Genomic DNA, 14,971 nt, shown 5'->3' on the forward strand with positions numbered 1-14,971 from the left:
GCCAATCCCTGTAGTGGGCTCTGGGTTGGGGGGTCAAATTAGGCTTGAAGATTTTAATGATAGAGTGGTTGCATCCACCAGGGGCGCTAATTTTCACTTCTCCTCATATCTTTGGACTGTCAGGCCACCGGAAGTGACCTGTCAAAAAACGGAATAGACAACTGGATTTCCAAGATAGGTAGCCAAAAAATAACAACAGAGGATTTTTAATTGTCTGCATGAACAACCCAAGGAGCTACATTTAAAGACAGGTATCTCTGTGTGTGCCAGGTAAGCTAAATTACAAAATGCAGCAATTCTATGTCAGCTTCTTAACAGTACGTTTCTTTCTGACTTTAGCTTGATTGCTAACGTTGCAAGCCCAGTTGGCCAGTGTTTAACGTTAACGTTAGCTACAAGGCTAAGCTTGCTCATCAATTCTGATGTCTAACTAAACCTACATGGTAAAGTAAAGCGTAAGCTGAGCTGTTTTCAACTCATTTTGTGTTTGGCTGTCAGTTTTCTTTTGAATTCAGCTCAAGCTAGCAATGCAGCAACGTTAAATCAGAAATAGCTTTATTGTGTTTCATTATATTTACCCCTATCGCGCTTTGTCCACCTTTTTTTTCCCTCATAAAGCTGATTGAGCCTGTGGTGGTATACTTAACTTATAAATTATTTTATGATAGAGTAAAAACCAACCATTGAATAAATTTAGCTCATGGCTTTTAAATAACAGCACCTAGCGAAAGAATAATAGCTAACGTTAGCCACTGTGTCAGCTGGTAACCTATTGAATGATAAAACGAGCTCATTGTTAACATTTCTTAGTTCGTCCAAGATTACGTTATATAACGTATAATAAATAAAAGGGTATAATGTATCAGAGAAAAGGAAAAACACAGCAATCTCTTTACACGTTACTACGTATTAACTGAGCTGCATACGTCTAGCTAGCTATATAAAGGTAAGCCAGTAAATTGATTATCTCATCACTATTGAAGTGGCTCCACGTAAATAACAAAGCTAACTATCATATGTAGTTCTTGTAGGAGACACAGCAGCTAGATTTTACCCCCCTTTTCTCACTTCAAATCAGCTGTGACGTTTTGTGACGGACCACTAGGATCCCTCCCTGAAAACACTCTCATGTATTGTCATCTCCTCTCTCCGGAAAACAGGAAGGGATGTAGTCGAAAAATAGAACTTGAGTCGTATCTTTGTACTGGAGGTGAAACTGTTTTAACTTTTAACTATGGCTTTGAACAGGCGACATTCTTATACCCCCAGGGTGAGTAACATGGACACTAAACATGCAATAATGTTTTCTTTAATACATCAGTGCTAATTTTGATCGATGCATTTGATCAGTAGAAGTTATTACATTATAATAGCTAAACCTATAAAAAGTAAGGGTTTGTTACACTCACCATAAAGTGGATCTAGGATTCATCTCGTTGCATATTGTGTCCACATCAGATAAAATGTGTATAATTGGGTAAACCTAGATTATCCTGTAAAAAAAGATGAATTTAGTGTCAGTTTGTTTAACCCATAGGCAAGCTTTGTTCCCATTAAGTAATTTTTATTCTAGAGGATTCTTCAAAACTGTCTCCCTGCTTCTCTGAAACTAACAAAATCCTATGTTACAGCTTCTATCATAGAGCTGTGATAAACCTTCTCTATCCAGTTTTCTGCCCCGTGGTTAAAAACTGTGAGGCAGGGTGAATTCACGTGTCCCTACAGCTCCATTTAAGGATTACACTCTACCGCAGTCCTAGTTTGTCCTGAATGAGCATCTTTGTGTGAGCAAGGAAGAGAGATGGCTTGTTCATTAGGAAGTCTATTGTGTTCCAGGACATATGACTGGGTGCATGAGTATGTTTCTGTGCTTTGCGGCCTTAGAACTCTCGTCACTGAATATTTTTGAATCCTCAAAGTGCTGTTTCACCACTGGGTATTATTTACTGCATCATCTCCACTCTATGGAGCAGACAGACAACAGCTGGAACAGGGAGAATTATGGGGCGTTATTGTTACACATAAAACAATGCTGTTTCGTTGGGTCTTTTGCAGGTCTGGTAGAAAATATTTTAAATAAATCTTTGTCATACATACTCCCACTAAGCTAAGTCTATTTAACCAAAATTTATTTAGATATAAAAAAAATACCATACTTGAGGAATTCTGAAATTTAAACAATAAATTCCCTGGTATGTAATGATCTCATCTACCTTCTTCATTGTTTGTCTCCTTCTCCCACCATACTCCTCATTCTCACTCCTCTACTTTCTCTTTTCCACGTTTCCTCAAATTTCTACCTATTTCTCCCCATTTGTATTCTCCCAAATCATTTAGCTGACCAGCCCACTGATCAGCAAAATGAGCAGTACAGGAACGGTGGAGAGTGTTAAGCCTCCAAAGGTAGGTCACTTTATACTACAGACAAGAAAGGAAAAAAAAGAAAGAAGAAATCGAAATACATTAATTACTATCATCTAACATATAATGACTCACAGTCTCTTTTCCTCTCGTCTCTACGTTTCCTCTCCTAGACTGGCTCTATAGTAGAGGTGATAGGGAAGGGTCAGCGTGGCACTGTCGCCTACGTCGGCGCCACCCTCTTTGCCTCCGGGAAATGGGTGGGTGTCATACTGGATGAACCTAAAGGCAAGAATGATGGCACCGTGCAGGGGAAACGCTACTTCACCTGTGAGGAAAATCATGGCATATTTGTCAGACAGTCGCAGGTTAGTCACAAATGTGTTTTGATGTTATGATTAGTGTGTGTTATGCAAGAGGGTTGTGATCATGCGCACTGCAGCCTCCTGTCACTCATGTAATCACTTGTAATTGTAATTGCTTGACATGATTGGGTGAGAATGGGTTGGGGGGCATGGTTATTATGGTTCAACAGAGACTTCATTTAAAATGTGTAAGGATTTGTCCAATTCTCAAAGTATCACAAACGTAGTAGACATGAAAGGAAAACAGATGATTAGGTCATGTGAAATATTTCTAATAAAACAACACATATATTATGAATGAAAAGTGTAAGTTGTTTTACAGGATGATTTGAGAATCCTTTCTGTTTCAGCACTTACTCCTAATAACATTTGCTTGTTCCTGCTTCCGCCCCTGTTTGCATGTTGTCCTGGTCACACCCCTATGTGTTTGTGTGTACAGATCCAGGTGGTGGAAGACGGCTCCAGTGCCACCTCACCAGATACTCCAGAGTCTGGCACTGCCAAAATATTCAAACAAAAAGGTGAGCCTGGACCACACTTGTGTCTGAAATTCATATTTTAGAAACGTAAATAATGTAATAAAAGTAAATAATAAAATAGATTCTAAATTTGTTTCCACCAGACATTCCAGAGACCCCCAAAACATCCAAACAGGTAGGCAAACATGGCCTACACCCCACTGCCTTTGTTTCATTAGTCAATGTAATAAACTACTGTTGTTTCCATGACTTGGCTTTGATGATGGTTGGAATCTGTGGAACACTTTAAGTTAGTACCTGTCCTTTCCAGAGCAGTTATGCTGGTTTAAATGTTTGAACAAGATTAATCAGACCTTTTAAAAGCAACTAAATCAATTTCAAAGAATGGTGATATGACTATCACCCCTCTCTATGACTTGTGTTTTGCCGTCGGTTTGCAGACCAGAGCTGCTTTGTGTCAAAATCTTCTCCCAATTTTTCTCTTTTATGCACATTGAGAACAAATTTCTGTTTTGCCTCACAGTTTTTGGGTTGATGTCTCATTTGTGTTTCTCTGAATACCTTTTTCAGATACCAGTGAATGTTAAGAAGGTAGAAATATTTATATTCAGCACATTTGCTTTGCCTTGGTTGTTGTTAATCACACTAATGTGGCAACTCATCTTTTGCATTTAAGTTACCCTTTCATGTGTTGCACGAGACATAAAGACATCACTTGTCATTGATAAATGTCATTTTCACTGTATTTCCCTTTTCTTGTTTTGTGCACAACAAGAAGAAAATATTTTATTTTATTTGCTTTTTTATTCTAGTGACAGGATCCAGTATAAATAATAAGAGACCAAAGTTATGACTGTTTTCAGGTCATCGTGAAGGTGTCTTTTATCATTTCTCTTGGCCTCACAATTCAGTGATGTTTAGCCACCATTTTAACTTTGTTGCATGAATTCACATTTTATTAAGCTTCTGTGCCTTGAGTCATCAGAAATAACTAATCTTTTAAATGGTGCATGCAGCCATCAAAGCAATGCACAATGGATATAAACTAACAGTGGGTATGCTTCTTATGTGCTGCTTCTTATCTCTTATCTTGCTTCACCACTGGATGCGTGCACGTGTGCGTGCGTGTGTGTGTGTGTGTGTGTGTGTGTGTGTGCGCGCGTGTGTGTGTGTGTGCATCTCTCTCTCTGCAACTTACCTCCTCCTCTCCTCCAGTCTTCTACCCGCCGCTCTGCCAAGGTGAGCTTGTCTACAGCAGACAGGGGAGGTCAAATGGCATCAAAACAGAATGATTTAAAACAGCAGTTAATTCTGAAAAGCTTTATTTTAATGGTTCAACTTTTTGAGGGTGTTGGGAAAGTTGTGCAAGGACACAGCTTTAAATGTCTAAAATGCCTCATAAAGCCATGCATTTTTGTCTAATGTGATAAGGGGTACATACTTCAGAGTAAACAATCAGGATTATAATAGTTTGACAAGTGTAATATTCAGATTACATTTATGTTGTGTATATATAAACCCTTCAGTAAGCATTTTTCAGCATTTTTAACCTTAAATAATGGTCCTTTTGCATAGTTTGATCAGGCTTTTGGTCATTTAGGCAGTCAAATTCATGACAGGTTTTGGTGACTTACATTTGAAAGCTTTCGCTATAGTAGTAGACTCATCATGGCTGCACAGTTTGACTGTTTGAAGGCGTGGACTGCAGGTGACCCTCTTTAAGCTGATTTTCACCTGAAGAAATAGTTACCATAAATGATAACACCTTTTTTATTCAGTGGAATGTAAGTGGCAGCAGTTGTAATTTGTGTTGAAGGCATGTGACATTTAACTATTAATTGAATACACAGCATTGGAATTCCTTCTTATCTAGGGGGAAAAGATTGTGTATTGCTTTCCCTTACCCTTTGAATTAGATTGAAACTTGCCTTAAAATTGTGATCAGAATGTTAAAAATTCTGTGTATTATATTTATGTAAAAAACATTTATTTGTCCTGTGACAAAAATCAACATGTTTGGTAGTAACATTTGTTTCATTTTTTGCATTTATACCCATTAACATGTATAGTAACGAAAGAACTAGAACACTGACTTGTTAATTGACGTATATGAACGGTACCACAAGGTTCCATTTTGTAACAGCAGGCTCACTTTGCAGCTGAGTTTTAAAAATAACCGTTGCGAGTCCTAACACAGTCTCTACTGTGGCAGTGGAGCACGCCACGTCTCGCGCCTGCCACCTCCCTACCCTCCCTCTTGGTACGTCACTCTGGCCGCCCCAGCCTGTCGCTCACGGTACGCTCTGTCATATCCGAGTATCTCACTTGTCACCTCACGGGGAGTGGTGAAATGTTTGGTCAATGTTTCATGGCACAGATAGAGGGGTCGAGCATTTAAACACTATAACTAGCGTCTTTCTGACCTTCTCGGAGAACATTTCTTCTGGGGGAAGGTGAAATATTTTGTCCAGGAATATACTTGGTTATATTTTATCATATGAGCTATTATAAGATGAATACAGCAGCACAGCTAAGCCCAGGATATTCACTCTTTTACCGGGTTCATTAAAGTTGTGTGGTCACTGTGGGAGAAGCTCTTGTTTTTTCAACTGGATTGTGTACTGACATTTACATCCTTAAAACCGCATGAATGATGCTTGTATAATTTTTAAGACTGCAATGGTTTAACTCACTTCTTCACTCACTTCTTTCCTTCCTCTTCTATTTCATCTCTCATATTCTCCCTTTTGCCACAATCTGACACTTACTGTCGTTTTCTACAGGCATCTCGTGAGAGCCTGTCATCCTCTCTGTCTGCTGATGTCAGTGAGGGGGGCCTGTCCTCCCACCAGGGTGCACTGGGAGCTCCTGTTGTGCCCCAGCCCAGCGGGTCACCTGCGGCGGCCGTGGCCCCAGTCCCAGCTACTCCGAGCAAGGTGGGTCACTGACAGTTAGAATAGCCAATTTTATTGTAGGCACACCTGAAAATATGCCCATAAAGACCTAAAATCGAGAATATTTAATCACACATTTCCTATTTTCATATTGAATTCATTACAATATCACCACCACAAAAGATATATGTGCTCTTTTCAAGAGTATGGTTTATTTTCAGTACTTCCAGCTTTGTCAGAATGTCACATCTCCATCATATTTGTCATTTTAATGAGCTTGTCCCATTTCATCCATGTTGTTATTGTTTGACCAGGTGGAACCTGCCATTTCCAAACAGGTAGAGTTTTCTAATGGCTACATGCATGCTGATGATAACTGGCATGAGTTTACTAACAAACTCATAACATCAGTGGGTGAAATGATCCTCAGAACACCTCACTACTACTTTATGGTTTTGAAATCTCACAGTGAATTTTATGGTGATGATACATGGTTTAACTTTCTGAGACACTGAATGAAATTCTGAATTCAAGCATTCTTCATTGTGCTTTAATGTTTGTGGCAGGGTTTACTGTGGAGGTAGTGAATTCAGAGGTTGAAGTCACTTAATAGAGAAAATTATTCACGAATGAATTTAGGGCAGTATTTGCATTTATCATCATGTTCTGAGTTTTCGGTGTTGGGACTTGATCAGTGTTTTTGTTGTTTCTTTACTGTGCCCTCCTACTCTCCGTCTTCCTTCTCAGGAGGAGGAATCACTGAGAGCTCAGGTCAAGGACCTGGAGGAGAAGCTGGAGACGCTTAAGATGAAGCGGACAGAGGACAAGGCCAAGCTGAAGGAGCTTGAAAAACACAAGATCCAGCTGGAGCAGCTTCAGGAATGGAAGACCAAAATGCAGGAGCAGCAGGCCGAGCTTCAGAAACAACTCAAAGAGGCCAAGAAGGTACAAAGAAAAATTAAGTACTAATAATTAATCTGTTGAAAGTCTAAACTACAGTGTTATCATGGTGTTCACAATATATTGTGACAAAGATGAAATTAACACCAATTTGTACAATATGCAATGGATGCTTTCTTCAAGACCAATTGAATTGAAGAGGCAGCTCCACTATCATCATGCATGTCTTTCTAAAGCTTTATTTTGTACCTCTAAATGCCAGGAGGCCCGTGAGGCACTGGAGGCCAAGGACCGCTACATGGAAGAGATGTCAGACACAGCAGATGCCATCGAGATGGCAACACTGGACAAAGAGATGGCTGAGGAGCGGGCAGAGTCATTGCAAGTGGAGGTGGACACACTGAAAGAGAAAGTGGAGGAGCTCTCCATGGACCTGGAGATCCTTAGACATGAGATTTCAGAGAAAGGTTTATACTCCACTCACAAAATCAAAAAGTCCCCTTAATGTCTGACATCTGTGTCTGTCCCTCTTTCTTTCTTCTTGTCATGTTTCTGCCGTATTTATGTACTGCTGTTCCTCAGTTTGTTGCCTTTTTTTATTTTATGTTGTTCTGCAGGCTCAGATGGAGCTGCCTCCAGTTACCATGTCAAACAGCTGGAGGAGCAGAACGGCAGACTGAAGGAGGCGCTGGTCAGGTCGGTCAAAGGTTTCTAAAGAGCTCCTTTTAATTAAAGTATAAAAGAGTAAAGTAAAAAATAGAACTTGTTAACATGTTAACTGTAGTTATAATAAAATTAATATTACATGATATGTTCATGTCAAAATGTAGGAACTGTATACACAGTACCTTTTAATTGAAACAAGTGGAGAGAGGATGGATAATATAATCTCTCCTCAGCTGTAAGTTTTTCAGTGTCCACAGAAAACTTTCAGTTTAAATTAGTTGGGATAACTTCACAGAAAATATGGCAGTTTACAGATAACTTGCACAACCTCCTTGAAAGGTTCTGTGAAGATGAGATTTAGAAATAGGTTGTGGTTGTCGGCAGTTTGGTCTGCACCCAATGAAAAAAATGTTGTTTTTATTTTCCTGTTCCTCCTCAGGATGCGTGACCTGTCTGCTTCAGAGAAACAGGAACATGTGAAGCTGCAGAAACAGATGGAGAAGAAGAACACTGAACTGGAGACTCTGAGGACTCAGAAGGAAAAACTGCAGGAAGAGGTCAAGCAGGCAGAGGCCACTATAGATGAACTGAAAGAGCAGGTAAAGTCAGGGAGGAAATCTTTTACTTTGTTGACAAAACAAGAAACAAAGTTAAATGTAATTGTTGACAGAAAAGTTCCTCCCTCCATCTAAGTATAGGCATTTAAAGAAGCACTGACTGTTTTGTTTGTTTGTCCTCTCAGAATTTAACCGCGCATATATGCTTTGCCTGTGTGCTTGTGTGTGTGCTTGTACCAGGTGGATGCTGCTCTGGGGTCAGAGGAAATGGTTGAGACCCTGACAGAGAGGAACCTCGACCTGGAGGAGAAAGTCAGAGAGCTGAGAGAAACAGTCACTGATTTGGTCAGTGCAGCTGCATTAATGAGTCATCTTCAATATTAACATGAGTGAAATTTCTATTCTCTATCCATTACATTGTTTTCTTAATGTGCAAGTAATCACAGTATGATTTCAAGAAAAAAATCCTGGATAAAATCTCACTGTCATTGACTAAATCCCAAACATTATTGTGAAAGTAACCAAAAGTGAGTATGGTCACAACCTTAGATAGATAACAAAATTCCTGTGTTTTTCTTGCACCAATAGGAAGCGATCAATGAGATGAATGATGAGCTCCAGGAGAATGCCAGGGAGACAGAAATGGAGCTGAGAGAGCAGCTGGACCTGAGTGGTGCAAAGGTCAGAGAGGCCGAAAAAAGGGTGGAGGCTGCCCAGGAGACTGTCGCTGATTACCAGCAGACCATCAGCAAATACAGAGAGCTCACCACCAGGCTACAGGTGGGTGGAAAGAAGGCGAAACACTCTAAGAAGTGAGCTTGACGTGGACACATTGGGCTTACATTTTGTGCAAATGGATACCCTAAAGCCGCATGTGCTTTTCTTCCCCTGTGCATTAGGACGCCAATAGGGAGCTGATCAGCCAGCAGAATGCCAATGCTGAACAAGTTCAGCAACCACCTACAGAACTTTTTGACTTCAAGATCAAGTTTGCAGAGACCAAGGCCTACGCCAAGGTAGGAGCCCTGCATTGAGACTTATAGGATTTTACTAATTTTACACCTTTGAGACGAGGGTGCTCATTGTCAGTCATTCTCTTACTTGAAAAATAATCATTTGTGTCTCCAGGCCATTGAGATGGAGCTGAGGAAAATGGAGGTGGCTCAGTCAAACAGACAGGTGTCCCTCCTAACCTCCTTCATGCCTGACTCCTTCCTTCGTCATGGTGGCGATCATGACTGTATACTGGTCCTTCTGCTCATCCCTAGGCTCATCTGCAAGGTATGAAGCTCTCTGAGACTTCAGCCGACTTCCTGTTGTTTTACACTGTCTGTTTCTGTAACTAATACTGTAGGTGTTTGTATCCTCATACCTGGTAGGCTGAGCTGATCAGTAAACAGGCCCAGGAGAAGTTTGACTTGAATGGGAACCTGGAGCAGGGCACGGGGCTCAGAGGGCCTCCAGGAGAACAGCGCAGCTTTGCCTCAGGACTGGTTTACTCCCTCAGCCTGCTGCAGGCCACCCTGCACAAATATGAACAGTAGGCACTGCAGCTTCATCACTTGTGTGTTACAAATAAAAGAAGAATTGTTTTTAGGATGTTGGAAATAAAAGCAGAATTATAGTTTTTCACAAATGAAAAATATTAGATCTTTTTAGGATATTCAAATCTGTTGCTATGATAATGTAAACCTTGCTCAGTAACCAAAGTGGTCCTTCTATTCTTTTCCCTCTCCCCTGCCCTGGTTCTAGGGCTCTGAGCACCTGCAGCGTGGAGCTTTTTAAGCGCATGGGTACGCTTTACTCTGAAATGAACTTCCATGAGCGCTCCCTGGATTATTTCATCGACCTGCTGCATAAAGACCAGCTAGACGAGACTGTTCAGGTAGAACCCCTGACGAAAGCCATCAAGTACTATCAGGTAATAAAAACTTCTGGTTTTGCATTAAAGAGCTTCTTAATAAACATTTGCAATTACTAAGATGCAGGGAATTGAGATATTATATCTTGAAATTAAATATAACAGTATTCCTTTAAATATTTCAATTCAAATCATTAGTCTGTCTAATTTGTTACCACCATAATATTCTTTCCTATATGAGGAATACAGTCCTGTGATTTTACAAAGGAACTGCATCACCACACTTTCTTAATAAAATTCCAAATCAGTATTATTATCTTAAAAATCTATCCTATCCATTCAGTCTAAACAGCATTTTTAGACCAACATCATGTACACTTAATCAGATAACGTTGTTTGCTATAGAAGAGTAACTCACTGTTGTTTTGTTTTCCAGCAACTGCACAGCGTCCATCTGGCAGATCACACTGAAGACTGCACGGTGCAGCTGGCCGACCACATCAAGGTACTTCAAGCTTCTTCGGTGGTGGAATTTTCCTGTTGAAGAAATTGCCAAGCAAAGTAAAGCATAGCAGTAGAGTTTCCTAACTTCATCCATGCCACCCTCTGACCCCCAGTTTACCCAGAGTGCCCTGGAATGTATGGGAGTGGAGGTGGCTCGTCTGCGGGCATTCCTGGCAGCCGGTCAAGAGAGCTCTGGCCTCGCTGTGCTTCTGAAGGACCTGGACACTTCCTGCTCTGATATCAGACAGTTCTGTAAGAAGATCCGCCGTCGCATGCCTGGAACAGATGTGGTTGGAGTACCTGCTGCTCTCAATTTTGGGCAACAGGTATGGGTCCAAACGAAAAAAATACACACACATTCTCACAGAAACAAACATACACGTAGTTAATGGCTGTATGACGCTTGAGCTTAAGCAGCTTTGACTTCAACAAGTTTGAGTAAGTACCATTAAATTTTATCCCTTGTATGATTGAGACACTGTCCAATGATTATTGACCTTTGAAAGCACACATAAACATGACTGATCTACAGTATACAGTATGTTTGGCTGACATATTTCGTCTCATCTGGCAGGTGTCAGAGATGCTGACAGATTGCAGGCGCCAGCTGACTCGTGTTGTGGCCGTGCTGCAGGAGGTGGCTGCAGCTGGAGCTCAGATGGTTGCTCCACTGGCAGAACAGGAGGGTCTCAACACCCTCAAAATGGAGGATATCGCCTGCAAGGCTGTGGAGCAGGTACTGTTAATAATTATGTACCATCTGACTGTTATGGGTCTTTCAGACACAACGCGACAACGGCACCACGACGCTCTGAAATCCATTATTTCCAATGGCTTGCACCGCGCCACAACGGTTTGTTGCCGCATTGCCGCACGGCGAGCTCGCCAACCTAGTTAAACTTTGACCACTGCTATTTTGAGGAATACCTGCATAGTGCTGAACCCAGCAGTGAGTGCAGTGCACATTCCAATGTGTCTGAAGGGGCCATCGCTCTGCTGGGAGCTAATGAATGATCTCCTACATCACTCACTAACTATCAGTTATAACACTAAATTCTGCTTTAGGAATGTAAAGATAACTATTAATTTTGGGACAAGTGGACATGGATAGTTGGTTTGAAGTTGCGGTTGGGTTTTTGGGTTATCTCCTGCTCTTTTTATCTTAAGCTGACTTCTTTTCTCCACCAAGGTATATGGCTCCCACGGCCTGAGTGGCCTGGAATGTCTGCGTCAGTCCTGCAGCTCTGTCATTGCTACCATGAACAAGATGGCTACAGCCATGCAGGAAGGAGAGTATGATGCTGACAAACCTCAGGGCAAGGTATTTGTATGCCTTAGCTTTTTCACACTGTTTTATCACATAATTCAGACACTGAAATCCAAGTACATTCTACCCTTTGTCACTTTCTCCCCATTCAAATTCTCTCCTCCTTATCACACCCCCCCCGTGTCCCCAGACTCCTCCTGTGGAGATAAGAGCAGCCACCGTCAGGGCTGAGATGACTGATGCTGAGGGTCTAGGAGTTAAACTTGAAGATAGAGAGACGGTCATCAAGGAGCTCAAGAAGTCTCTCAAGATTAAGGTGACACAGTGGAGAAAATACCTGCAAAAAAAATTGTCTCGTGTTTCCTCTGAGAAGTCAAGTTTTGTAAATAAGCCTGCCAGTTTGAAATGAAAAGAAGCAGAAACAGAGCAGGTATAACTGATGTGGCTGTACCTCTCTCCCCCAGGGTGAGGAGCTGAGTGAGGCCAGCGTCCGTCTGAGCCTGCTGGAGAAGAAGCTGGACACCTCCACCAAAGACGCAGACGAACGGGTGGAGAAGATTCAGACCAAACTGGACGAGAATCTCGCCCTGCTGAAGAAGAAAGAAAAGTAAGAACCATAAGAAGCAAACAGAATTAACACATTTCAAGACTGGAGGCAGATTTCAGTCTTTCATCTTTCTCTCACTTGCCCTCCTTTCTCTTCATCTTCAGGGAGTTTGAGGAGACGATGGATGCTCTGCAGGCTGATATTGACCAGCTGGAGGCAGAGAAGGCAGAGCTGAAACAACGTATCAATAACCAATCAAAGATGACCATCGAAGGCTTAAGAGGCCAACCTGCCTCTGGAATCGCCTCCATTGTTCAGGGATCTGCAGGAGGTAAGTTATTGGGTGGTTATGGTCACTTTTTGTAAGCAGATCAAAATGTTGTGATGTGATGTTTGATAAAAGATGTGATGGCCTCTAATTCAACCTCCTGAAAAGCAGTTTCAACCAGCTGACAATGAGGTCATGGTTTGCCTATGGATAGTGTAGTTGTAGTACTCCAATAATGGTAAATGTGTTATTCCCACCGGGCACCAAACCGGATTTTGTGAATCATAAAAATAGTCTCCAAATTATGGGGAAAAAAAAGACACAGCACACCAGAGGAGAAGCACAGGATGTCATAGTGATTTAATGTCTCTCACCATTCTCCCTTCCTCCCTCCCGTGCAGGTCTGCCTCCATCCATCGCAGGGCCGGTGCAGGTGGTGGACTCCCCCCTCCTCAGGCATCAGGTTGAGGCTCAGAGACTGGGCATTAAACACCTCAAGAATGAAAACAACAGACTAAAGGTACACTGGTTTGGAGTTGGTATTATTATATTGTTGTATTTTTCTTGCTGTCTAAACCCTGTTAATATTGACCTAGAGTGTATTTACCCACAGGCAGAGAAAATGAGAGCCCAGCTGGCCTCCCTGCCTCCCCTCTGCCCTCCCAAACTGCCACAAGTGTCCAAAAAAAGCTCCATGCCTCCAGAGGGACTGAACACTGGCATTTATCGCAGGACTGACCAACTGCTGGCAACGCTGCTCAAGCTGAGTGCAGAGTTCAAAGTGGTGGACATCACTGGGAAGACAGCAGGTGCCTGCTTTCACACTTATTTAACAATAAGCTACTGTTTAAAATGTGCTTTTGGTCAGTGGAATTTCCAGACTCTTTACTCCTGGGTGTTTGCTGCCATTCTCAGCTGAGTGTTTGGCTTCACTTTCTGTCTTTCCTCTCGTGTGTTTCTTGCAGTTAGTGCCAGTGCCCAGTTGCTGGAGCAGACAGCCCGACTGCAGAACCTCAGTGTTGCTCTGGACAAACTCAAGGTGACAACTTCAGAATTAAATCTCTTCTCCTTACCATGTAAATAAATTGACAAATAAAAAAAAAAAACCTAAAATTTGGAATCTTCTGTTTCAGGGAGAAGTAGCTGAACATGTAGTCTCATATCAGCCTGGAGCAAAGGCTTCGTCTGACTTTGCCACCTTCCCTGTCTCCTCCTTTATTAAGGTAAAAGCATACAGTGCTTAGACACACCATTAGTTTCATCATTTAACAAAGTTTTTTTTGTTTTCTATTCAGTGCTTTGCACATGTAAAATTATATCATGTGTACATACCTATGTTGTTTGTTAGGCCAAGGAGGAGAAGCGGGGAGGAACAGTGTTTGTAGGTCGTGTTTCCATTCCATGCACCCGCGGACAGGAACAAGTCCACCGCCTCGTCCTATCACAGCAGCAGCTGCAGCAAGTGCACGGCCTCCTCATGGCGTAAGACAGCATGCCATTGACCCACAGCCAAGATTGATGGCGCATCAAGAAAAGCTTTTGTTCTTTATTCTTATTCCAGCTTCCAATTCACGTCAACATTCTCCTCCATTTATCCCTTTTGCTTTTCACTATTCTCAGGAAACTGTATCCAGTATTTGCGAAGTTAAGACTATAGCACTAATAAAAACTGAGGCACAGCAGTGTCTTTATACTGATGTTAAACTGATTGGTGATTCATTGTTTTGAATGAAGTCCAGACGGATTTGACTCCTGAACGTCACATTGAGGTGACGTTTTCATCATTGAAACCGTTTGTATGCACCAATTTAGGCAACTCTTTGGAAATGGGGAAAACTAACTAGCAACAAATCATTTTTACTGTACTTGCACCTCTTTAGTTTTTTCTTTGTATCTTTTGTATTTGTAGTAATTAAGACAATAAAATTAAGCAATTCACTTCAGAGCAGGAAACACCATTTATGACTGTCAGTGTGAATTTCGACTTGGGAAATGTAAAGCCTGTTTACCATCGGTAATGTGTCGTCGACATATCAGCTGCTCCAAAGTTTACAGTCTAATATGAAGGTCCACTGCATGTTTTGGTTGTGGAGAATGGCAAGCGTAGGTAACTTCTTAACTAAGTAACTTTAGTTTGTACTGCCTTAGTGACAGGCTAAAATGATGTTGTTAGGAAATCTACATATATTCATTACACAATTACATGCTAGCTCTATCTCATAATGCAAAAGTAATCATTTTAAGCTGCTACTGACCCCAGTTTATTAAGTAGAAAGAAGTTAATCCCTCCAACATCAGGAAC

At 41.5% G+C, this 14,971-nt stretch overlaps 1 protein-coding gene across 4 annotated transcripts; it reads left to right on the plus strand.

The window, feature by feature from the left end:
* Nucleotides 1-47: 47 nt before the first annotated feature.
* Nucleotides 48-14,373, plus strand: LOC120797408 (dynactin subunit 1-like). Of its 4 annotated transcripts, XM_040141045.1 has the most exons (32): nt 70-270; nt 2,338-2,403; nt 2,535-2,729; nt 3,166-3,247; nt 3,349-3,380; nt 3,776-3,796; nt 4,421-4,444; nt 5,418-5,501; nt 5,989-6,141; nt 6,414-6,437; nt 6,847-7,044; nt 7,262-7,466; nt 7,617-7,695; nt 8,105-8,264; nt 8,463-8,567; nt 8,811-9,002; nt 9,122-9,238; nt 9,351-9,503; nt 9,602-9,762; nt 9,975-10,143; nt 10,520-10,588; nt 10,701-10,913; nt 11,162-11,323; nt 11,777-11,908; nt 12,045-12,170; nt 12,319-12,461; nt 12,566-12,732; nt 13,071-13,189; nt 13,283-13,478; nt 13,635-13,708; nt 13,803-13,892; nt 14,018-14,373. In XM_040141045.1, exons 2-32 carry the CDS (start codon nt 2,362-2,364, stop codon nt 14,153-14,155), a joined length of 3,825 nt encoding a protein of 1,274 aa, XP_039996979.1. In that variant the 5' UTR covers nt 70-270; nt 2,338-2,361; the 3' UTR covers nt 14,156-14,373. The 4 variants fall into 4 exon arrangements, with proteins under 4 accessions (XP_039996981.1, XP_039996979.1, XP_039996980.1 ...); XM_040141047.1 differs by lacking the exon at nt 6,414-6,437 and having other exon boundaries at nt 48-270; XM_040141046.1 differs by lacking the exon at nt 4,421-4,444.
* Nucleotides 14,374-14,971: the final 598 nt, after the last annotated feature.

Source organism: Xiphias gladius, chromosome 12 (assembly GCF_016859285.1).
Source record: "Xiphias gladius isolate SHS-SW01 ecotype Sanya breed wild chromosome 12, ASM1685928v1, whole genome shotgun sequence".
In the NCBI taxonomy this organism is placed as follows: Eukaryota; Metazoa; Chordata; class Actinopteri; order Istiophoriformes; family Xiphiidae; genus Xiphias; species Xiphias gladius.